At 41.9% G+C, this 26,332-nt stretch overlaps 1 protein-coding gene across 5 annotated transcripts in view; it reads left to right on the forward strand.

Moving 5' to 3' along the window:
• Positions 1–26,332, forward strand: part of Msrb3 (methionine sulfoxide reductase B3) — a 151,325-nt gene that overhangs the window by 90,783 nt on the left and 34,210 nt on the right. For all 5 annotated transcript variants that reach the window (XM_038314410.1, XM_038314409.1, XM_042054241.1 and 2 more), the window contains one exon: positions 12,250–12,278. In XM_038314410.1, coding sequence (XP_038170338.1) covers positions 12,250–12,278 — 29 coding nt within the window. The remainder of the gene's footprint in view (positions 1–12,249; positions 12,279–26,332) is intronic.

A 26,332-nucleotide genomic window follows, 5' to 3' on the forward strand; every position in this document is an offset into this window, starting at 1 on the left:
TGCATTTCTCTAATTTCTATGGACAACAAACATTTTTTGAGATATTTCTTAACCATTTTTTTTTCTTTTGAGAAGACTCTGTTCAGATCCCAGGCCCAGTTTTCAAATAGGTCATTTGCTTATTTTTTTTCTTTTATGTCTTGCCTTTTGAATTCTTTATATATTCTGGATTTTAGATGTAGAGCTGACAAAGATCCTCTCCCATTCTGTGGACGTCTTCTCCACCCAGTTGATTGTTTTGTTAGGTGTATGTGGAAACTTTTTCATTTTATGAAGCCCCACCTGACCGTTGTCGGTCTTAACTCTTGAGCAACTGGAGTCCAAACAGGAAAGGGCCTTCCTACACCTGTCCTGTTTCTAGCAGTCTCGGTGTTTCCAATTTCACATCGAAGTCTCTGATCCATCGGAGTCAGCCTCTGTGCAAGGTTTTTCTGTGTGTGGACATGCAGTTTCCCGGCGCCTGCCTTTGAAGATGCTTTCCTCTCTCCAGGTCATGCCTCTGTCATCTTTGCCAAATATTCAGTGGCTTAACTTATGTCTGCTCATGCCTGGGTCTTCAGTTTTGTTCTGCTGGCCTACAAGGCTGTTTTTGTGCTAGTCTCATATTGTTTTTATTATTATGGCTCTGTAATATAGCTTAAGATTTGGAATGGTAATCCCCCCTCATTGTTTATTGTTTCTGGAGGTTTTCTAGTGGAATTTTAAATTTTAAAGGATCATGTTACCTGCGGTAGGGATGGATAGTTTGACTTCTTCCCCTATCTGTAGTCCTTTAATCTTCCCCTCTTGCTTTACTGCTCCAGCTAGTGCTGAGAGCACAGTATTAAAAAGTATCTGGAGTAACGCACACCCCAGTCTCATTCCTGATGTTAGTGGGGTTGCTACAGGCTTTTCTCCACTTAGGATGACCTTGGCTATGGATTTCTCATTGAGAGCTTTTATTATGTTGAGGTCTGTTCCCTCTAGCCTTACATTCCTTAGGACTTTACCATGAATGCATGTTGGAGTTTGTCAAATCATGTCCATTTGTGTGATTTAAGACATTTATTGGCTTACGTATATATTGAGCTATCTCTGCATTTTATAGATACAGCCAACTTTGTCATGGTGGAAAATCTTTTGGATGTATAACTGTATTCTGTTTGCAAATGTTTTATTGGGAATTTTTGAGTTTATGTTCATCAGGGATACTGGCCTTTCTTTTTTTGTTGTATCTTTACCTGGTTTTGGTATTAGGATGGTATTGGCTTTTTGGAAGGAGTTTAGGAGTGTTTTTTCTGTTTGTATTTTTTGGAATAGTTTAAGAAGGATTGTCTGTAGGTCTATAAAAGTCTGTCTGGCCCTGGACTTCTTTTTTTGGAAATATGAGAGATTTTTCATTACCATTTTTGTTTCCTCATTTGTTATGGGCATGTTTATGTTGTTGACTTTCTTAGTTTAATGGTGGTAGTTTGACTGTATTTAGAAATTTAGCCATTTCTGTTGGGGTTTCCAGCTTAATGCAGTACAAGGTTTTGGTTTGTTTGTTTATTTTTTAATATTCCCATATAGTATCCTGAATTTCTTTGGTGTCTGCTGTAACATTTCCATATTCATTGCTGATTCTCTTCATTTGTGTCTTCTTTTTCTTCCTTTTGGTTAATTGGGCCAAGGGCCTGTCTATCTGGTTAATCTTAAAGAACCAGCTCTTTGCTTCATTCATTCTTTGTATTTTTTTCTTTGTTTCTATTTCATTGATTTTCTGCTCTGACTTTTATTATTTAATTGCCATTGACTGGGCTTTGGGTTGGTTCCCAGATTTACAAATTGTTGAGCTGCATTATTAAGTCATTTATTTGTGCTAATTTTTTTGTTGTTGTTTTTGAGACAGGTTTTCTCTGTGTCCCAGCCTGGTTGTCCTCACGCTAGTGATTATTTTTGAATGTAGGCACTAAGAGCTAGAAGTCTCCCCATAGGACTGCGTTCAGTGTCGACCAGGGGTTTCATGGTGCTGTGTTTTCGGTTACATTTAGTCTCAAAAATTGTTTTAAGATTTTCTTTATGGATTCCTTCTTTGACCATTCATCATTCAGTATGAGTTGCTTAATCTCCGTAAGTTTGTGTATTTGCCAGAGATTTGTTGTTAATTTTAAGCTTTAATGCACTGTGGTCACATAAGATACAATGAGTTACTTCGACCTTTTAGAGTTTATAACGATTTGTCTTATGTCCCCGGGTATGGTATATTTTATAAAAGCTTTGGCGTGCCGCTGAGTAGAATGTGTATTCTCTGATGTTTAGTTGGAGTATTCTGAAGATATTTGTTAAGTTCATTTGATGTATGGTATTACTTGGTTCTGCTGTTTCTCTGGTTTTGGTCCAGATGATGTCCTTTGAAGATAAGAGGGATAGATGTTAATCTATGTTCTATGTCTTTCATTCAGTAGGACAGTCTTATGAGGCTGGGTGCCCTGATTTTGGTGCACCTGTATTTAGGATAATGATGCCTTCTTGGCTAGCTATTCCATTTGAATACAATGTTCCTCTTTCTCTCTTCTGATTAGTTTTAATTAGAAATCTATTTGGCCAGACATTAGGATAATGACACCTGCTTGCTTCCTGGCCCCATTCGTTTGGGGTGTTTTTGTCCGTCCTTTTACGCTAAGGTGGTGCCATGGTTTAAAGCTCAAATCTGTTTCTTGTCGATAACAGATGGAAGGGTTTTGTTTCTTGATCCAGTAAGTCAGCCTGTGCTTTTGAACAGGATGATGAGGCCATTGTTACTTAAAGTTTTTATTGAAATGTGTGTGTTAATTGTAATCATTGTATGGTTGATTTTTGGTATTGTCTGTGTTCTCATTGGTATTATGTGTTTTAATACTGATGGCTTTGTATTTCCTTCTACAATCTGTCTGCTATGCTCAAATCCTCTATTCAACCTGAAATAATGCTTCTTTTACATTATTTTTTTTACATTATTATTTTTCTTTACATTTGTTTTTTTTTGGGGGGGGTATAATTTTTAAAGGTTGTTTATATTGTGGAAAGTTTTTCTTTTTCCTTCGATTATTGTGTAAAGGTTTGCTGGGTAAATTATCCAGGCAGGCTTGGAGTACATTGCTCCAGGTTCTTCTGGATCAGCTGTTATTTCGACAGGTTTTCTTTGACACGTGATGCGTGGCGGTTGTCTTGTTTCTTCCTCTCGCAGCTTTCAGTGTACTTTCTTTGTTGCCTGTACTTATTGTCTTAGCTTTGACAGGCCGTGGAAATTGTCTTTTCTGGTCTTGTCTATTTGGTGTTCTGTGTGCTTCTTATATCTTTATAAACGTATCTTTCCATAGTTTAGGCAAGTCGTTTCTTGATCTTGTTGGATATTTGATACATGCCATTGACTTTGGATTCTTCTCCCTCATCTATGTCTATAACTTGAAGGTTTGGTTTTTCCATGGTGTCCCCCATCTCCTGTATGTTTCTCCCCCTTCCCCCCTTATGTGTGTGTGTGTGTGCTTGTGCATGGGTGTGTGCACACACATGTAAGCCAGAGGTCAACTTTGGGTGTCATTATTCAGGTACCACCCCCTTTATTTTGTGAGACAGGGACTGCCTCGGGTTCACTGAGTATTGGACTATCCTTGCTGGCCAGCAGGCTCAAGAGATCTGCCTGTTTCTGCCTCCCCGGTTACAAGCATGAACCACCATGTCCAGCTCTAGGAATGAAACTTGTAGGAATCAAACGCAGGCCCCCATGCTTGCAGGCTGTACACATTACTGACTGGCCATGTCCCTGCCCGCCTCTTTTTTATTTAATCATCTCAACTTCCTGGCTGAATTTTTACTCTTATTAATACCATCCATTGTTTTCCTAATTTCACTGAATTGTCTTATGATGAAAACTATGTCTCGCTGAGTTTCCTGAAGATCATCATTTTGAATCCTTCTCAGGCATTGTGTAGAATTTTTTGCTCTTCTGGGTTTTTACTGGAGAGCTGTGTTTCTTGGAATGCATCGTTACTGGGAGATCTGATTTGAGTGCTATCAGTAGCGATTTAACACATGCTGCAAAAGCAAGCACTCAGCAAGAGATCGAAATAGCCGTCAACACCTGTGAAATTGGCAACAGAGCTCTTACTAATGATTAATTAGATGTTCGACACCTTGTGTGGGAGGGAAGATAATGAACGCAGTTTAGGTAGACTTGAGCTTATAACCAAGAATGCAGTTTAGGTAGACTTGAGCTAATAACCAAGAATGCAGTTTAGGTAGACTTGAGCTTATAACCAAGAATGCAGTTTAGGTAGACTTGAGCTTATAACCAAGAATGCAGTTTAGGTAGACTTGAGCTTATAACCAAGAATACAGTTTAGGTAGACTTGAGCTAATAACCAAGAATGCAGGTCTGTATAGCAGCGTCCATGCAAATGGGTCCTCTTAGTTTTGCACAACTCTAGGTCAATGAAATATTAATTTGTGTTCTGTGCCTTCTATTTAGGGATAAATTGTTTATTGATAAACCTAAACTAACAGAAATCAAATGAGTACCTACCTATAACACACACACACATGTTCAGGGCAGAATACCATGAGAAATGGTTTCAGAATCCTTTGGCCACAGAATCAGTCTCTCAATTGAAAAAAAAAACATATTTTGAGGCTAGTATTTCTGGTACTGTGATCTGTGAGAAGCTGGAGTAGACATGGATGTGTAAGTTTAGAACAAAGAGGATGCTAGCAGCCTTGGTATCCCAGAAAGCTAGGAAAGACTGGAGATGGGGGAGGATGGGAACCACTGACCTGGTAAGTCTGTACTGGAAAAATACTTCAGTACGAGGACTACAATGTTGGGGTATGCTTGTATGCTCTGACATCCAAGCCCCAATCGTAAGTGGAGGATTATCTCAGAAACCACAGCAGTCATGATTGGGCCAAGAGAGTTAAGGAAGGAGTGGGTAAGACCCATCCCCTACAGTGGGGAGGAAGATGGGCTCAAGGAAATGCTTTGCTTTCTTTTTTTTTTTTTTTTATGTGGAGACACTGATGGTGCTAAAGATGAGGGAAAGAGGGCTGAGGGTCCTGGCATAAACTTTGGAAGAAAGATTGGGTTTTCTCCCGGGAATAGCCTCTTCTTAGGTTAGTAGCTGTCCATCCCCAGGGTAAGTTTCAGCTTGTTTTTAGTTTTCTCGGTTAGCTGGCGTTCCTACTGCGTAGAGCCCTACTTGGAACCTGCAGCTCTTACGGATATTGCTGTTGTTTTCACTGCGCCATACACCAGGGACTGAGTAGACACAGTCACTTTGGGTCAGTAACTGCTTCATCCATCCTGTATGCCACGATCATGAGTCAGTGGGAAGGGGCTGGCTCCTTATGTTTTATGTTTACTAGCTGGCATGGTATGCCAAACAAAAACACTTAAAAATTCATGGATTGCTTTGGGTTCCGGCGGCATCCAGTTGCACGGTTTCTGCTGTAAGGAAAATTGGCATTATACGGCTAGGGATTTGCACGTTTTACTTCCGTGCATTTAGTTAAGTGTATAGTGTTAATGGCAGTCCCATGACTCGTAGTCTGCATAACTATAAATTAGCACTGCTCCCTCTGGTGTGCCTTGTTTTGAGACTGTTCTGAAAGACCACCCAGAGTGTGGAATTCACATAGACTGCGAAGACTCATTCACGCTGAGACACCACTCACCACCGACTGACCAGTTACACCTGCCTCCTTCAGTATGAACCCACTACCCGTTTGCTCTTCAAGGAGGCTCAAGCTATTGATCTTAAACTATAAAGGGCTTTTACGGGTTGAATTATGGCAACTTTATAGAAGGCCTCCTCTTTCAAATAGAGTGCTTTGTACATAGTAAGCACTCCATAAATGCTCTCAGCTATGACTTAATGCAGGTTTTGACCTTCCAGTGGGTTTCTCTGCCTGGTTTCCAGATTGGCGGGAAGGCTTCTGGATATGTGTCTTTCATATGTCTTTCTGCTTGGGGCTTTGATGGAGTATCACTTTACTGATAACATGAAACTTGTCTTTTTATTGACAAGTCATTTTAGGTGGTTTGCTGACCAGTCCAAATCCTTGCAACCCAAGGTGTCATTGTTTGACTTGTGTTCTCAGAGATAAGAGCTATACAATAAAACAGTAGTTTTAATAAGTTCACTAAGAAAGTGTGAATGAATACACACACACACACACACACACACACACATATCTCCTAGGTGGGTCTGGGGCTTTTCCAACAGATTTCTCCTTGCTTGCTGTTTAGTTCAGCGCTTCCCACAAAGATATCTTTATTACAGTGATATGAAAAATATTTTCCAGGTGAAATTTCATACAGTGTGTAGGGACCTTCTTTAATTCCCCATTGGGCAAAAGAGTTACTTTGAAAATTAGTAAAATAAACACGTCGGAATACTTAGGAAGGCGAGAAACTTTGCGAGTGTAAATAGGAGAGGTTTTCTTCACGTTAAAGGAATGCTGGCTCAGTTAGCAGGTCTCAGGATTACTCAGAGAACTTACAGACATGCGTTTTCAAACTCGACTCTGCTTTTCAAAAGCTCGATATGATCTGGAGAACCTCATGACTTCTGGAGCCAGTGGCACAGGGCTTTGGAACTGGCGGTCCAGTGTGCCAGACCAGGTCTTAGGGTGATGGTGAAGACACCTGCCACCTTCTCGTTTCACTCCCACATCAATCACTAATTAAGACAGTGCCCCGTAGGCTTGTCTAGAGGCCAATCTTCCAGGCTTCGTAGTGCTGTGGAGATGAAGCTCAAATCGCAGTGGAGAATACAGGAATGTGCAGAATCTGCTAGGGAGCTTCCCAAGGGGCCCTGTGGGGCAAGGCTACCCTAACCCACTAGCACTCAAATGATGCTGCCAAGAGTTGTGGGTGCTGAACATGGAACTACAGAGTTTATAGTGTTTGCCCCATTGGGTTTCAGTCTTATCTTGGTCCAGTGCTTCCTTGCTATGCCCTCTTCCTCCCTTTTGTGGTGGGAACGTGCCAATGTAAGTCAGGAATATGTAACTTTAGATATTATTATTTTACAGGGACTCACAGCGCATGTTTGCCTGCAGTTTCACAAAAGACAGTGGGCTTTGGGGCTGTGGAACAGCGTTAGGACAGTTAAAACTGGACGTTGGATGGCATGCATTTTGTATTATGAGGTGTTTTCTGGGGATCGAGGCAGAATGCTATATTTAAATATTCAGTGTCCTCCACGGGGTCGTGTGTTTGAGCTCTTGGTCTCCCGTTGGTAGTTTGGTCTGAGAACCTTGTGGGAATTTGAGAGGCAGGACCTGATTATTGTAGGTCTCTGGGGATAGGCTAAACCTGTGTCCATCTCAATCTGGCTGCTTCCTGATTGGCTAAGATGTGAGCAGTCTTGTTGCGAGCCCCCACCAACATGGGCAGAGTGGCCTCGGCCTCCGTTATGGATGGACCTCCTTACGGGTGGGCTGAAGTGATTCTTCCCTCCTTCGAGTCACTCCATCAAGTGATCATTTTGTCAGAGAACCAGTAACACAGAGCCGTTCTTCCTATCTCCAGACATTTTTACTGCTGTTCTTTTTTTTTGTCTTTCTTGTATCATTCCACACCGCACCTACACAATTTTTTTTTTAATGATACAATCTGTTCTCATTTAGCTGAAGCATTGCTAACCGAGCTTGCTGCCATAGGTTAATCCCATACAGTATTACTGCTTAGAATGGTTTTGCTTGACTTCTACTACATACCAGGATGTGACACAGGCTCTTAATCCGCACAGAAGTTCTTAAAGTTAGTTTCCTACCGTATTCTGTGGGTATTAAACAACCCTGGAGTGGGAATGAACATGTCCTAGGGTCATTGGGTAGAAAGTGGAAGAGCTGGGGTATGGCTTCAGGCTGCTCCTTTACAGGGTTCCCTCGGTGAGACAGAAGGTCTGTTTGTGTCTCTAGTCTCTTGGGCTCAGAAAACACCCATGAGCTGGGCACATGGCATGCAGACACCCATGAGCTGGGCACATGATACGCAGAGTCCTAGCAGATTTGATACAGATTTTGTTCCTTGCCTTCTCATCATTTTATGTCTCATTTAATGTTTTGAAATGAATTTAGGCTTATCTTATGAACATGAATTATTCGTTTTTAATATTTGCAATTTTTTTCATTCTTCTCTCTTGCATTACACCCCAACCACAGCTCCCCCCTCCAGTGCTCCTCTTCCCCCAGATCCACTCCCCTTCTATTTCCCTTTAGAAAAGAGCAGGCCTCCCAGGGATAGCAACCAAACACAGAATAACAAGTTACAGTAAGACAAGGTACCAACCCTCATAAGCAGGCTGGATGAGGCAGCCCATTAGGAGGAAGAGAGTCCCAAGATTAGATGAAAAGAGTCAGAAACACCCCCACTCCCACTGTTAGGAGCCCCACAAGAACACCAAGCCGCATAACCATAACATATGCAAAAGACCTAGTATTTGCAAACTTTAAATTTTCTTATTTTCACAAGGAAGTGAACGATGTACAGTACAATATGCTGTTAACTGCACAACCCGCCACGGTGGATGTAAGTGGATCTTGTTTTCAGCGTGGCTTGGCGTAATCCTGCTGCTCTCTTAATAAGGATTAGTGGATCAGCTTGATTTCTAAACTTCTGGACATTTGTGACTGATTAAAAGAAACAACTATAGCCGATAGACAGACCTTTTAATGTTCTCGTGGGTTTTGGTTGTGGTAGCCTATGTGTATTTAAACATTGAAGTTGGCTGTGGTTTGTTTTTGTGTGTTTTGTATCTTGTCTCTATCTGTAACATTATTATCAAAATATAATTTTAAGTACAGGGATAGATGAGGAATCATCTATTAATTCTCTGATTTAAAAGAAACAGAATGCATTTGATTTTGACTAGAAATTCCCGACTAGAGCACTGTTAATACCTCTAGGCTTGCCTCTCGCTTAGCTGATCTGCACTGAGCGGCACCAAGGTGACATGCTGCATCTCTGGGATGGTCTTGGCCTTTGGCTCGGGACTGTAAGACACTGTGGCAGTCCAAGACAGCATCTTCACACAGTCACCTTCTGAAGGCAGGAAAGGAACAGAGATCCTAAGGAGGGTCTTCCCTCTCAATACCCTTTCTCTTCCTTTCAGTGAAGGACGACACTTAGAAAGAACACTCACTGACAGACTTGACCTCTCAGGACTCAGCTGGGCTAAGGGGCTCTCCTGGAGTCACTGAGTAGTGTTCACATAGGGGTCTCTACTGCAGTGGTGGGAATGCCCCAGCCCCTCTCAGAAGCTGCAGTTCTGTTATTGGCGAAAAGAGATGCTAGCTCTCAGGAAGGCAATTAATAGTTTCTGCTGCCGCTGTTGAACTCTGGGTATCACGACAAAGCAATGTACGTATACGTGTGTGGGGGGGAATGTCACAGTGAAGCCTACTTGTATTCACAATTAATATGTAATTAATACATATTTTAAAAGCCCACCAAGATGCAGTATAAGGAAACTCCATATAACAGAGATTATAGAATTATAATTTCGATGAGTGTCAGAAAGGTGTGCCAGGGCTGTGGAGCCAAAGAATTAGCCTGGTCTGGTAATTCCCCGAAAACTAACGATGGAGCTAATATGCGTTACCTTTCTGGGTTAGGCAGCAGGGGGAGTGGGAATATCACAAGGAGAGCACGCACACCGTTGTTGCTCTATTGTTTGGCAGGCGTGTGAGTACTCTGTTGCTCGCTCAGTTGAGTTTCCTAGTGTCACCCTTCCTGACTCCCAGTTCACTGGATCTTTGTTTTCACACTCAAGCGTTTGTAAATGCTAGTGTAGGCTGTTCCCGTATTTGCCTGTGGATGCAGTGTGCCCACCAGAAGTTCACAGACTGGTGCATTGATCCCCAGTACGCTGTATTCGGGTGCTGGACCTTTAAGAGATGGAGCCTGGTGCGAGATAATTAGGTCACATGGTCGCAGCGAACCACAAGAGAGGTGCTAAATAGGTGCGGAAATATTATCTCACCTATGCAGTCGAGCGCCTAACAAACACTCTGGAAAATGGAAACGGGTGAATGCGTGTTGGAAAGCAGCAACAGCACCAAACTCCTTCCCTTGGTGATTGCCAAAGGAACCGACTTTAGGAATAGAGTGGGTGTCATGGGAACACCACGATTCTCTCCATTTGGTGGCCTGTGTTGTTCTTTTTTTGTATTTTGTTACCTAGTATAGCTACTACTAGAACTAAGCCTGCAAGGAATGTGCCTGCAGTGGTGGCTGAACCCCTGGCCTCCGTCTGCCACCCATGCCTGTATATTATGCGTTCTTTTTTTTTTTTTTTTTTTTTTTTGCCCTGCTGATTGCTTGTGTCCCTATTTTACTCATGTTCTCAAGGAGCATTTATGAACATGTTAGTATAGCAGATGCTGTGATGTAGCATGACACAGTGGACTGCATCTCTGGTTATGTGAGTGTGCAAAATCTCATAGGAACTTGAATGAACAGATGTTGTACGACCAATTTCCACTAGCCCCAAATCTGACCATATTAATTTTATGATCGTGTTTTAATTATTAACAATGTATTTTAACGTTTAATACTATATCTGAGGATTATGAAAATGTTTTCTACTTTTTAATTGATGCCTGGGGGATTAATTGGTTTGTGAAAATGCTTTATGTGCATTTTATGGGTATATTTTATACGTTGACCAACTGTCTCAGGACAAGGTAAGATTCTTGGAAAGTTTTTTTGACATAATATTTCATATCTCAAAATGTATGTTTTATCAAGATCTTTATCATTAGTTTCCCTTGAGAGACATCTGAATGCATATACCAGGTATATTTTCGTGCTGTAGCTACAAAGATTAAAAGGCCTAACTGAGGTCTAGGGAGGAAGTGGGTAAGGATGACAGTAACACACAGAGGCCATAGTTGTCATCAGGGATGGTGTAACCATGAGGCACGGCTCCCCAGAATCCTGGATATCAATGAGTGACATGAATTTGCCTTGGGAATGGGAGGGCATAGAAAGGAAGGACAGAGATGAGGACTGGGTGTGGTAAGGAAGTTGGGTCTGCATTCTAGAGGTGGTTGCTGAACTCTGTGATTTGCCATACTAGGGGAGAGCTAAGGGGCAGAGTGCTTGCCTAGCACGTGTGAAGCCCTAAATTCAATTCGTAGCACCACATAGAGAAAACCCCCACAAACCAGGTCTGTGGTTACACACACACACACACATTTATGTCTATGTGTATATAACCATCAATGCTTATATATAATATGTATATGAAAATTTGTTGATTTTGTTTAGAAATAAAGTAAAAATTGAGAGTACTTGAGAAAATTTTTGTTACTAAAGAAGCCCCCTTTCTTTCCCCCTTTCTTCTTTGATGAGCTCTCTCGAAGCAAGTTTAAGTGAGGGAAACCCCTCCTTCCAAACACGCTTTGGTACTGTGGCATAATTTCAAAGAGTTCCCTTTTCCTAGTTAGTTAACTGCATTTCCACAGAGGGACAAATCTTCTCTGTCAATGTGATATCCTAACAGGACTCCTGCTGTTTGGCTCTTGTATCTTGCCGTGGCAGCTGTGAACGTATATACCGTTGATTGTTAATGTGTGATATAAACCCGACTGAGCATGCCCACTAATTGGTTTGAGAGCTAGATATAGACAATGCTGTCTCATAGTGGCCTGTGTGGATAGGCCCAGTCCCGGGGTTAATTCTGCTTGACAGCGCAGCGGCGGCTTCTCGAGAGTAATTACCAACAGCAGTTTCCCACAGCCAGACCAACGGCTTCAAAGGCTTCTGGATTTACAGCCAGAGTTAACCTGTATCTGAAACCTAATGTTCCCACAAGGAACCGTTTCTTCTTCCTCCTTATTAAGGGTTTGGGGTTACTGAGTTCATTTGCCCTGTGCTAAGGACCTACTTCATGTTAAGGAATTGAAAATCTTTAATAATAGAGTAAAAGGCATAATTATGGATCGGACTTTTTGTATCACTCCATAATACCATTGAAGAAAGATTATCTGTGAAGAAAGGTTGGATATTTTGAAAAATAAAATCCTGTCTCTGAAAAGATGACTTTGAAAGATATTTTCCTTGCTATGTAATCTGAATTAATATATGCATTCAATCGAATGGTTGCCATAAATATAGCTTTACACATAAGGAAATGATTTTATCTCTTGATGGTTGTATAAAAATCTATAGCTACTGCACCTCCCCACCCTCAGACCTCTCACAATTTTTATATTAATTTGTTTGTTTGTTTGTTTGTTTTTCAGGTCAGAAACCAAATATGACTCTGGTTCAGGTATGTTTACATTAATAATGTTATTCTGAGTGATTTTTTTTTACATTCTCTGAAAAGTGATTCAGTACATCAAGAACTGTTTTGATTTTAAACGACTGACAATCTCCTTTCAAAATACGAGCCCCACCTCAAAGCAGGGCTATGGGCTGCTTCAAGTCATGATTGACAAGTTTACTTCGGGCTTCTTCACAGTTTTGAACTAAGCAGTAAATGCCGTGCGTCTTTCGAGTGCCCATGCTCCCCACTCACAGCAGTGACGTGCATGAGATGCACTTTGTAGACAGATGCACAGAGCATCTTAGATAGTTGAAGAGTCTCTGCAAATGATTGGGGGCCATGGATACACAGAGATGGGAACTCGTCTCTGACGTAGGCTGTCTTTATTGGGGTGCTGATGGAAGTTAAAACCGTCTTAAGCTATTGTTTTCTATCCATTGAGACAGAACTTGCCTCTTACTGCGGCGTTACCAGTCCCATGAGTGTTTTCTTGTCATTAAGCATGGATGTACTTACATCACCCTTGGGATTGGCTGTTATCTTTTACCTCTTGCTGAGATCTGGGTATTGCAGAGTTCCTGGTATTAAATTAAAGCACAAAATTTGTCTCATTTTGGGTACCAAGAAATTATGCCCTTTGGTGGATTCTTAATGTATCAACATTAGTTTTCAATTCTAAGAGATAATAATTTGCAGGAAAAATGACATAACTTGTTGGATTTCAGAGGCACACTCTGACTCGTGAGTTCCGCTGCGTCTTCATATAAAGTATGCTTGCTTGTTGCGCACAGGGAATCCAGTGGCTGCGAATTGCTTTGACAAGTACCACAGACCTAGCCTGCCTTTCTTTCTTATGAGCCTAGTTGTCCTGTGGGAGCAGCCTCATGAGCTTCTCTAGTTTGGAGGGACCCTCACCTCAGCTAATGAAGTCTGCAGATTTGACCTAACAAATTCAGCTAATTAAATACCAGGATGCCGCCACTCTGCCTAGTCAGAGCTCTGGGCTTCTGATCACGTGTGCCACTAATGTTACAGGTAAATATTTCTGGTTAAAAAACCAAAATAATAACAATATGGAGACTAACACTGAGATGCCATAGAAACAACTACTTGACTCTTTTATGACTCAAACAGGGTGAAAACATTTTAATAGCTGAAATCTCTAAGTATAAAAATAAATAAATTGATGAAGTATAAATTCTTTACACAAAACTACATGCTTTAACAATCCTGTCAATTACCAAGTCATAAGATAATTCCTGTTACTTATTGATTATATAATTTAGTTCTCTAAGAAAAACAAAAACAAAAACAAAAAACAAAACCCAGGCAAGCTGGTGTTAAAAGCACAAGCCCTGGAATGTGGCTTTTAAAAGTGAAAAAGTCCACTAGCTTCATTTTGAAGGTGAAAGCTAGGAATAGTGCACAAAACTGAAATATTAGGCTGCTATTGTCAAAGTCAAATAATTTATGTTAAGATTTTTAATCCAAATTAGAGTGTGCTGCGTAGCCCATGCACAGAAGGCCAGTGTGTGCCGTGGAAGAGCTTTAACATCTGCACAGGCTCACGTTTCACTCGCTGACCTCGCTCTCTGGCCGCAGTTACAGCTCTTTTCTTCAGTCTCTGGTTGGGGTTTTTTTTTTTTTTTTTGAATGACTATCTGAAACAACGCCTGCATCTTTGAAAACTTCAGTTAGAGATGCTTAAGATCTTGTGGGAAATATGCATTAAAAGTTTATTTGTTCTTTGCTTTTGCATTCAACTATGAAGTAAATTTAGATGTTTTCAAATTAAGAAGTAAGTAATTTCCCCTCTAAGCTCACCCCTGATGAGGAATCAGACAAAGGAAACCTGGCGTTAATGTGTTGGTATTTTGTATCATGCAAATTTTATCATGAATTATATCATGAATAAGATAACATATTGGAACAATTAAATGTATGACTTTAATAGGTTCAGATTCTTTGTTGTTCATCAAATACAAAAGTTGTCTAATGCTGTACAGTTTGACAAACTAAGCTCTTTAGCTGAAGAACGGTGCCGCACTTACTAAAGAGAAGGAAACATTAAATAAGATGATCAATAACTAGCCATAGAGGAATATGTACGTGTATGCAAACATATTTTACAAATATATGTATACATGCATACAATTATTTGTTAAGGAAAGTATCCAGTTTTTGAATTGAGCTTACTGCACATCTGTCATTTGTATAGAGAGTTTCTGGCTGTTCAGTAAGATTTAGAGAAAGGAAAGTTTTCATTGCCATCACATAGTTGAAAAAAATCAGTTATTGAGTACACATCAAATGAGCAATCAAAAGAAATAAAGTTTTGCTTATATCTTTTTATAAAAACAAAGCCTACAGATCGCCTTCTGCTAATTTTTAAATGTGGTGTGTGTGTGTGTGTGTGTGTGTGTGTGTGTATGAGTGTCTGTCTGTGTAGGCCAGGGGATAATTTTTACTTGATTAAAGGCATGTACCACTATGTCTAGCCTCATTTCTCTGACTGAGAGCTTGCCAAGTAAGCTAGATTGATGTCCAACAATTTCAAGGACCCTATTCTCCCTGTGTCTAGGCTGCTGTGATGTGGTTACAAGCATTTACAAACATGTGCCACCATGCCTAGCTTTTTTTTTTAATATGTGGGTTCTGGAGATCAAACTCAAGTCTTCATGTTTGTAAGGCAAGAACTTTACTGACTGAACAATCTTCTTAGCTTCATAAATTAATTTTTAAAATTAAGAATTTATTTAATTTATGTGTATGTGTGCCTGCATGAGATTATGTACACCATATGTGTACAGAGGCCAGAAGAGGGTGTTGGGTCTCTCCAAACTTGAGTTACAGGCAGTTGAGAGCATCTGTGTAGGTGCTGGGAACCAAACTTGGGTCCTTTGCAAGAATAGTAAATTCTCTTGACCACTATGGCATTTTTCCAGCCCCCCCAAATTTTTTATACTGAAAATTTCAATCATGCCTAAAAGTAGGGGGGTATAGTATTCCTCAAGGAGCACCACATAACTGTCATCTAAATTTTACTATTATTAATAATTGCTATTAATTTTGCTTTTATCATCATATTTTTTAAGGGACAGTACATTTTATGTGGCATTCAAAAAAATGCAAATTGTTTTGCCCTACTGAGTGGAGGGCAAGTAAGTTTTCAGGACCTTTGCCTGCTGTAGAAGTTTGAGCCACACATGGGTTATCAGTCAGAGGGTTGCACCACTGAGTGTTCACACTCAGGTGGCAACTGAAATTCTTCTTCCGGCAAGTCATCTAATGAGGAAACCCTGCAGCCGGAGCAGGGGCGCTGACTTCATTCTAATCTGAGAACCACAGAGACGTCCTCTCTTCGTGATGAGTCTGGATGGGATTTGAGCTCCTGTTTCTCTCTGTGACTTCTACTTACTGAGTTTTACACTGATTTAAAAATGTGTTCCGTTGATTTATGACTCACTGACCTGAAGTTTGGCTTTGCCGGTTGAGAAGAATGAGCTGGCCTTCTTTCTAAAGAAACTTGGAAGTTTTTTTTTTTTTTTTTATGTTAACACGAGTTCCTAGTTGCTGTCTCTGGCCCAAGAGCTTGCTGACTTGGAGATCTTACTAAAGAGAGTCAAACAGACTTCCTTTTATGTTCAGAAGAAGCAAGAAGCTGTGCTTGTCACTTCACCACCCAAGCAGGCATGTAAGTTGATGCTGGAGGAAGCCGAGCATTGAGTTTAGTGCAGTGATCAAACACGACTGTCTACCAGGTCTCAGGAGAAACACGCTATGAAAGGCCGGGGACTGTGGAGTGCATTCATTGCTCGATAGGCTTTATAAACAGAGCCCTGGAGGTCAGTGCGTGGATGCAAAGCAATTAAATAAAGAACTCTGGCTTTGCTCTCTGTCATCTGGGTGGGAAGGATCAGAAACCCACGTGGACAGAGCTGAAGTGTGAGCTTTGCTGGAGTAAAGCTTGGCACCTCTGGAAAATCCCTTCACTCCTTCAGCTCACAGGCCAAAGGCTCCTAGAGAGTTAGAAGTAAAATGGGAAGTGCGCTGTTCTGAATGTAGCCCTTAGCAGAAGTGCCAGGGAATCGGGCGGAGAGAAACTAGGGTCTTCAGTGAGATTGTGGGACTTGTGTGCCATCCAAGACCTTGCAAAATAACTACAAGAACACATGGGCTTTATTCTTTCCTAAATTCTAGGGACAATGCAAAGATGTAGTTCTAATTTACTAATCGGCAATGGGGTGTTGCTATTTTCTGTCTAAATTCTGGTGGCTACACATGAATAACTATCTGCTGGAGCCCGCCTTCAGCCAGCCTTGTGCTGCAGTTTTACCTCTCAGGCGATGTTCGGGTGAAAAGCGAAGTACCAAGGAAAAAGGTAGAGTTTCAAGGCCCATAACCATTCCAAACGAAGTTTCCTCCAGAAAGTGAGTGCGCTCATGTTTAGTGCTTGCTGCTCCTGCACTTGTTGGAATAGCTACAGAAACAATAAGAAACAATAGCTGTAAGGAAGTGTGCTCAGAATACGGTGTCTCAGAGGCGCTCGATTTCCTGAAAGCAAATGGAGGAGGATTAAGAAACCTAATGAGCGTGGTTTAGTGTGGAGAGCAGGAGCGGGGAGCGCTCTGTTAACTAAAGGCCGAGTGTGGAAGGCTAGGAGGTCCTAATCGACAGGATAATCAAAGGCACAAAGGAATATAATTATCCCAAAGGGTGGAAAAAATGCAAGGAACCAAGAGCAGCTAGTGTCACTATTATGATCTACAGTTAAAAGGAATCTCCACACTAGGGCAAGGAAATCAAAGAATAGACTCCGTTGATGCCCAAAGGCACCGAATGCTGCGTGGGTTGTTACGAGGGCAGCAAGCTAAGGGAGATGGAGAGCTTGAGCAGAGCAGAACTGGAGTTTTAAGCTTGCAAGCAAATTAAACAATTTCTCCTTCTCCAGAGATGTTAATATGGAAAATATTTTCCATTCTCGTATGATTACATTGACAATACATTTTAGCTTCACAATTTTGTGATTTAAATTTCTTATTTTAATGACAATGAAGAAAAAGGAAATAAAACATGAATCTCTCTGTATGAATATTGAAACCCATATTTGGACTTCATTCAACAGAAACAAGAAAAATACTGGCTGTTCAACAATTCATTTATTCAACATCTATTTCCTGGGCATGCTATGTCCCAGATGTTGAGGCAGCAGCCGTGAACACGGTAGACACAATTCCTTCTCTCATAGAATCTTACAGTGCTTGGTCCATTGTATGAATTCCCTGGATTTCTCTTTGCTTTTAGCAGAGAAGGGTGAACAAGACTAATTTTAGATCCAGATGGTGACTTAGGAACTCTGGTATTTAAGGTTGAGCTAATATATTTTAAGTTTGGACAAATTCACTCTTCTTTACATTGTTCAATCCATAAGTGTTTCCTACTCAGCTTTTAAGAGGACAGCCTGATGCTGCTAATGTCTGTGTCACAGTGACATTACACACCCGTGGTCACCAAGCAAGGGTATCAGAGTGACATTACACACCCGTGGTCACCAAGCAAGGGTATCAGAGTGACATTACACACCCGTGGTCACCAAGCAAGGGTATCAGAGTGACATTACACAACCCGTGGTCACCAAGCAAGGGTAACCGGAGGGTAGCAGGAATGCGCATTCCTTCATTCGCTTCTCCTGTTCCAGGCTGGTGTGAGAGGTCAGGTCGCCCTTGGACAACCTCTGGCTGTGGAGAAGCACACAGTACACCATCGCTTGTCTTTCATGAGCGAAGCGAAGGCAGGAAGCCCCCCAGCACGGGCCGAGTGCTGAGACTTTCTCAGAAGTAAAGTCGTCTTATTTCTAGCACTTTTTCGTTGGTCTTTTGGCTTCTGTGTTTGCTGCTAGAGCACAAATTTAAAATTTGTAATAGCTTCTTTATTTTTTTCTTCTTTGGAATTAAGTCCTATAAAGCTATGGATTCCCTCCCTTGAAATTACAGCTGACTCCTAGGAGGAGTTTAGATAGTCTTTTTAAAACATCGCAGTTTTGGATTTCTTTGGGGAAATGTTCTCACTGCTAGTGCAGGTGTCCTGGTCCTCCTCTCTAAGGAGGAGCATAGTTGAGATACACAGCACAGAGGATGTGCAGCAGTGGGCGTGGCTAAGAGTCCACAACTAAACCACGGCACGAAACACATCCTACTCTTCTTTTTCGTTTTTGGTTTTTTGAGGCAGGTTTTTCCCCTGTAGCCCTGACTGTCCTAGAACTCACTATGTAGATCAGGATGGCCTCAAACGCACAGAGATCCCCTGCCTCTGCTTCCTGAGTGCTGGGGTTAAAAGCGTGCGCCATCGCTGCCTGGCACACATGCTACTCGTCAGTCAGTTATTTTATAAAATATTTACAGGGTTGCAGTGATGACTGGATTGGTGAACTAGGTCCAGCTCTTTCTTGTTTCTCATTAGGAAACCTGACTTTAGACGTGGTGTTCATGGTAACGGTGAAAATATTTGCATAGTACTTTATCATTAAAAAAAATTTCATAAATCTTATTAAGTTTTATACATTCTCCTGGGCCATGCTCATCAGTGAAGGAAACAGAGCTGCAGAAAGTCATGCAGCTTACTTAAGGCCACACAGGTGTTTGTAGATTCTAGTAGTTATGGCTGAGTAGTTTAAGTTTGGATACATGTTGGCACAGATACGGCTGTCAGTGATCTATTATAGTTGTCAGAACTCTGGCCCAGAGTAACGCTCTCACAGTGTTGGAACAGTACATAGATCTATGCGTTTACTCCAGCTTCTGCTTGGACTTGCGTCGTAGTTAGGGTTTCTATTGCTGTAAAGGGACACCATTGACCATTGCAACTCTTATAAAGACTAACATTGAATTGGGGTGGCTTACAGTTCAGAGGTTCAGTTCATTGTCATCATGGTGGGACATGGCAGTGTGTAGGCAGACATGGTGCTGGAGTTCTACATCTTACAGACAACAGGAAGTGAACTGAGACACTGGGTGGTATCTTGAGCATATATTAGACCTCAAAGCCTGCCTCCACAGTGACACTTCAACAAGGCCACGCCTCCTTATAGTGCCACTTCCTTTGAGGAACATTTTCTTTCAAAGCCCCACATTCCACTCCCTGGTCCCCAATAGCTTTTAGTCCTATCATAATGCAAAAATGTATTCAGTCCAACTTCAAAAGTCCCCATAGCTTATAACAGTCTTAAACTTATCTAAAAGCCTAAAGTTCTAAGTTCCTTCTGAGAGTCATACAATCTCTTATGTATAATCACTTGTAAAATCAAAATCAAAAAGCAGATCACATACTCCCAACATATATTGGCACAGGATATGTATTGCCATTCCCAAATGGAGGGAAGGGAGCATAGTGAGGAAACACTGGACCAAAGCAAGACCGAAAACCAGCTGGGCAAACAGACTCCACACGCTGCATCTCCATGTCTGACGTCAAAGTGCTCTTCATGTCTCCAACTCCTTTCAGCTTTGTTGACTGTAACACACTTCTCTCTCTCTGTTGACTGTAACACACTTCTCTCTCTCTGTTGACTGTAACACACTTCTCTCTGTGTGTTGACTGTAACACACTTCTCTCTCTCTGTTGACTGTAACACACTTCTCTCTCTCTGTTGACTGTAACACACTTCTCTCTGTGTGTTGACTGTAACACATTTCTCTCTCTCTGTTGACTGTAACACTTCTCTCTGTGTGTTGACTGTAACACACTTCTCTCTCTCTGTTGACTGTAACACACTTCTCTCTGTGTGTTGACTGTAACACACTTCTCTCTCTCTGTTGACTGTAACACTTCTCTCTGTGTGTTGACTGTAACACATTTCTCTCTCTCTGTTGACTGTAACACACTTCTCTCTCTCTGTTGACTGTAACACACTTCTCTCTGTGTGTTGACTGTAACACACTTCTCTCTCTCTGTTGACTGTAACACTTCTCTCTGTGTGTTGACTGTAACACACTTCTCTCTCTCTGTTGACTGTAACACACTTCTCTCTGTGTGTTGACTGTAACACACTTCTCTCTCTCTGTTGACTGTAACACACTTCTCTCTCTCTGTTGACTGTAACACACTTCTCTCTGTGTGTTGACTGTAACACACTTCTCTCTCTCTGTTGACTGTAACACTTCTCTATGTGTGTTGACTGTAACACACTTCTCTCTCTCTGTTGACTGTAACACACTTCTCTCTCTCTGTTGACTGTAACACACTTCTCTCTCTCTGTTGACTGTAACACACTTCTCTCTGTGTGTTGACTGTAACACACTTCTCTCTCTCTGTTGACTGTAACACATTTATTTCTCTCTGGCTGGTTCCACTGCCTGTTAGCTGCTCTCCTTGGCAAAGTATGCCATGACTCTGGCATCTCCAACATCTTGGAGTCCTCAGGGTAACTGAGGCTTCAACTTCACAGATTCCCACAGTGGTTTCTCTAGGCCTCTGTTCAGGGGCATTCCTGACATAAGCCTGGCCTCAGTGCCTTGCCTTAGCCTCAAAGGGAGATTCCATAATGCCTCCTTTTCTGTCCTTGACTATAAAGCCAGAACCATGTGGCTTCAGCTGCCAAGTTCTGCTGCTTGCTGAGGCTGGAACATGGCCCCCATTTTCAGTGACATCTTCACCAGCTTTCTGGTTTTGATGGTTACCTTCACTGCCTAAGCTTGGCTGTCCTTGAACTTGCTCTGTAGACCAGACTGGCCTCAAACTCAGAGATCTGCTAGCCTCTGCCTTCTGAGTGCTGGGATCAAAGGTGTGCACCACATCTGGCTGTAAGCTTTTCTTTAATTTTTATTTTAGAAGTTGGAAAAATTAGTTGGGTGGGATTTTGCCCTGAGGTCACCACTCTCTTGTTTCATTTCTTAATCTGTTTATCTCCGTGAACACAAAATTTATCTCTATTCCACTTTCTGGTGTTCCTTTCTATCCAAATCTTGCTCAGCTTGCCCCTTTCCATTATAAATCTTCTTTGGAGTTAACACTAGTAACCACACACACAGTCTATACTAGGCTGTTTTGAGATTTCCTCTGCCAAGGGAATTAATCCAAAACTCTTCACTTTAACCTCAGGCAATTTTTTTTTGTACAAGGGCAAAAAGCAGCTAACATTCTTTACCAAAATATCACAAGAACAATTTCTAAGTAGCATACTAAAATTCTTCTTCTCCAAAACCTCTTGAGCCAGCCCCAGCACCACTGTCTTCCGTGCGTCTGCTGGTGTGGACTGTTAAACAGCTTCCCTGCTTTCCTAACTCCCAATGCCTGGATTATTCCAAACGAAAACTTGGTCTGGCCTATACCCCACCTCTAGTATCAACTTCTGTCTTAGTGTTTCTATTACCGTGAAGAGACACCATGACCATGGCAGCTCTTATGAAGGAAAACATTTCACTGTGGTGGCTCTCTTACAGTTCAGAGGTTCAGTCCATTATCACCATGGTGGAGCATGGCAGCGTGCAGGCAGACGCGGTGCTGCAGAGGTAACCGAGAGTTCCACATGCAGGCAGACGCGGTGCTGCAGAGGTAACCGAGAGTTCCACATCTTACAGGCAACAGGAAGTGAACTGAGACATTGGGCGGTATCTTGAGCGTACGTGAGACCTTAAAACCTGCCTCCACAGTGACACACTTCTTCCAATAAGACCACACCTACTAATGGTACCACTCCTCTGGGGGCCACTTTCTATCAAACCACCACAACACGTAAGATAGGGGAAGACATGCGACGCTACTTACTTTCAGTGGACCTTACAATCTCATTGAAGAAATGATATCCATAGGTTCAAGGCAACATGGTTGATTCTCACAATGGAAGTCTGGGAGAATCTTTAGAAAGGGAATTAAAGTGTAGAAGGTCTCCACGATAAAAATAGAACATTTTAAATAGCTATTTAGGGTCAAATGCAAAGACCCAGCTGCAAGTATATTTCAGGATGAATAAGTAAATCACCCACTAGAACGAAAGAATTTTGTTGAAAGAAATCTTATTACAGATCATGGGGCAAAGAACAAAGAATTTGGGTGTAATTCTGTAGATAACAATAACATTTGGTAATGTTGACTTTATATGTACTAAGTTTTTAAGGATTACTAGCTTATTTAATTTGAACAGATCAGATATTATTAGCCCAGGTGTGTTGGTTATTTACTGTGAGCCAATCGCCTAGTGATAGACTTGGGTTAGAGCTTAAGTGGTTTGATTTCACAGTTTACAATATAATGCTCTATATAAATTTAAAGACTTAGAGTTAATGTGGTAAAAATCTATCATATATTTACTTCTATTTCCCACCTGCATATCATAATAATGTTCACATATGCACATGGCTTTTGATGTTTTCCTAACTCGAAAAGAATTTAGATTTGGTAGTCTACTGAGGAATGAATTTTGAAAGTGATATTGGCCAGGCGGTGGTGGCGCACGCCTTTAATCCCAGCACTCGGGAGGCAGAGGCAGGCGGATCTCTGTGAGTTCGAGGCCAGCCTGGTCTACAAGAGCTAGTTCCAGGACAGGCTCTAAAGCTACAGAGAAACCCTGTCTCGAAAAAACCAAAAAACAAAAAAAGAAAGTGATATTGATAAGTGTGTTTTCTACCTATAAATTATTCCAACAGTGTGAAATTACTTGCTGAAAAATTACTTGCACAGGATAGGTCATAATGAAATACTTGAGACTGAACTGGTTCCATAGAAATAATTGTCACTTGTTCTTTGAATTCATCTTAAAATAGAGGTGACTTTAGTTTATGTAGGGCGTGCAAATACTTGCCTTAGAGTTGGTGTAGGAGGTCCTTCTGTATTTGTGTTGTTTTCATTGGTTAAATAAAGAAACTGTCTTGGCCTTTTAATAGGGCAGTACTTGATAGGTGGGAAAAAACTGAACTGAATGCTGGGAAGAGGAAGGAAAACGGGAGAACCACCATGAAGTCGCCAGGTCAGAGATTCTGAATCTTTCCCAGTAAGCCACGACCTTGTGATACACAGATTAACGGAAATGGGTTAGATCAAGATGTGAGAGTTGGCCAAGAAGAGGCTAAAGCTAATGGGCCAGGCAGTAATTAAATTAATACAGTTTCTTGTGGGTTAGTTTCGGGGTAAGCAGGCTCGTGGCATGGACACAGCGCCCGTGGTCCCTCCTACTAAGGGGTGTAAGCTAGCCGGGTGGGATGGAACAAAAGGGGCCTCACTCCTCATACTACATAGAGTGGAAACCATTGTCCAAGTCAATCTCTGATGTGGCCATTTTCTTAAGGAAACAGAACAAAGAACATTGCTAGAACATTCCTATCCGGGACACATCTTGTTCATTCCTGGGCAGAAATAGGCTGCATCATGCTGTGCTCTAGGAACTCTGGAGGTAACATGCTTCTTGGTTTGTAAGAGTAAGAATCTAGAAACTTATTCTAAAATGAAAAGGATTTACTTATTAATGAACAAGAATATATAAAAGAAGCTATGCATTATTTTTGTTTATAATATTAAAACACCCTGTTACATATTTTAAAAATACTCTTTTAGGTCTTGCTTTGTTTTAGACATGGTTTCACTGTAGCCCGGGCTTCTTGCCTCCACCTCCCAAGTGTGGGGCTACAGTTGTACATTGTATACTTCCTTCCCCTTCCTTCCCTCCTTTCGCTCCTCTCCTCTCCTTCTTTTCCCTCCTTTTTTCTTCCTTCCTTCCTTCTTCCTTCCTTCCTTCCTTCCTTCCTTCCTTCCTTCCTTCCTTCTTTTCCTTCCTTTTTTCCTCGCCTTCCCTAACCCTCCCTCCCTATCCTTCCTTCCCTCCTTTCCTCCTTCCCTCCTTCTCCCTCCTTTCTCCTTCCCCCCTCCTTCCTTCTTCCCTCCTTTCTTCCTTCCTTCCTTCCTTCCTTTTTTCCTTCCTCCCTCCCTCCCTCCATCCCTCCCTCCCTCCTTCCGTCCCTCCCTCCCTCTTTCCCTCCCTCCGTCCCTCCCTCCGTCCCTCCTTCCGTCCCTCCTTCCCTCCCTCCCTTCCTCCTTCCTCCCTCCCGCCCGTTCCTCTTTCTCCTTTCCCTCCCTCCTTCTTTTCCTCCTTCCATCCCTCCCTCCCCTCCATCCCCTCCATCCCTCCCTCCCTCCTTCCGTCCCTCCCTCCCTCTTTCCCTCCTTCCATCCCTCCCTCCGTCCCTCCCTCCCTCCCTCCCTCCTTCCGTCCCTCCTTCCCTCCCTCCCTCCTTCCCTCCTTCCCTCCCTCCCTCCCTTTCTTCGTCCCTCCCTCCTTCTTTTCCTCCTTCCATCCCTCCCTCCATCCCTCCCTCCATCCCTCCTTCCTTCCCTTCCTCCCTTTTCTATGCTGGAGTTCTAGCTGAAGGCCGTATTTACCAGGCGAATGTCCTGCCACGGAACTCTATATTCAGCCAGACTTTTAAAACTTTTTATGTGTAAATAGCTTCTCTTTTTCTTTTCTGTTATGTATTACACCACAGAAAAGAGCTTTTTGTTGGAGGTGCTTTGGGAACTGGAGAAATGGATCTATGCTTAAATATGCTTACTGCCCTTGCAGAGGACCCAAGTGCCATTCCCAGCACCCAAGGTTCACAGCTGCCTGCAACTCCAGCTTCAGGAGATCTGATCCCTTTTTCTGGATTCTGTGGGCACCTGCACTCATATACACACACTCTGGCACACACAGACATAATTAAAAATGATAAAAATACATCCATTTATTGATTGATTGATTGGTTTTTCAAGACAGGGTTTCTCTGTAGCTTTGGAGCCTGTCCTGGAACTAGCTCTTCTAGACCAGGCTGGCCTCGAACTCACAGAGATCCGCCTGCCTCTGCCTCCCGAGTGCTGGGATTAAAGGGCATGCACCACCACCACCTGGCATCAAATAAATCTTTTATAAAAAGTATTTTCTATTTTTGAATTTTATTTCCCAATTTCTCATTTTAGGAACTAAATATGAACAAATTTTGAGTAAATTATTGCTTGACAATTACTGGTTTTATGATTTTTCAATTTATATATAGAAGAGATTCACATACTGTTTCTTAGCAACATGAGTGGACAAAGAGATGGTATCTTCTTCTTGAGACAAGGTTGCTCTGTGCAGCTCTGGCTGTCCTGGAACTCAGTCTGCAGACCAGGCTGGCCTCAAACTCAGAGATCCACCTGCCTCGCCCCCCAGTGCTGGGATTAAAGGAGTGCACCACCACCACCACCACCACCACCACCACCCAGTTTATGGGAATCTGTTTAATGCATTATACTTCGTGATTTGATTTAAGTCCGTTTTAATCTACATACTTGTTTTCTCAATTGTATAAGAATTAATTCAGCATATTTTTTTTTTTTGATTTTTCGAGACAGGGTTTCTCTGTGGCTTTGGAGCCTGTCCTGGAACTAGCTCTTGTAGACCAGGCTGGCCTCGAACTCACAGAGATCCGCCTGCCTCTGCCTCCTGAGTGCTGGGATTAAAGGCGTGCGCCACCACCACCCGGCTCCTAATTCAGCATATTTTGCATCACAACTTGCCTTTTGGTCGTCAGTTTTCCTTGAGATATTGTCAGGACATGTGCCTTTTACTGACTTATTTATTAGAAAATCTGAGGTTTTTTTGTTGATTATCTGTCTGCTAGAATATTCATTTTCTTCATTGTATGCTTATATGATTTTTCAGTTCTTAATAGAGAACTACATGGCTAGATCTTATAATTGTCCATTGTTGCTAAAACATGTTCTCAGTAGAGTTATCATATTTATGAAACAATAGACAGAAGATATATTTGAATACAAAAATTTCCCCCAGAGCTTAAGAATATTAAATTTAGTCATGATGCACTACAACTATTTTCTCAAATTTTTCTTTGTAATATTGTTGTGCCTTTATGTAACTTAAGAATTTGTAAGCCGGGAGGTGGTGGCGCACGCCTTTAATCCCAGCACTCGGGAGGCAGAGGCAGGTGGATCTCTGTGAGTTCGAGACCAGCCTGGTCTACAAGAGCTAGTTCCAGGACAGGCTCTAAAGCTGCAGAGAAACCCTGTCTCGAAAAAAAAAAATTTGTAAGCTT

Source organism: Arvicola amphibius, chromosome 17 (assembly GCF_903992535.2).
Source record: "Arvicola amphibius chromosome 17, mArvAmp1.2, whole genome shotgun sequence".
Classification (NCBI taxonomy): Eukaryota; Metazoa; Chordata; class Mammalia; order Rodentia; family Cricetidae; genus Arvicola; species Arvicola amphibius.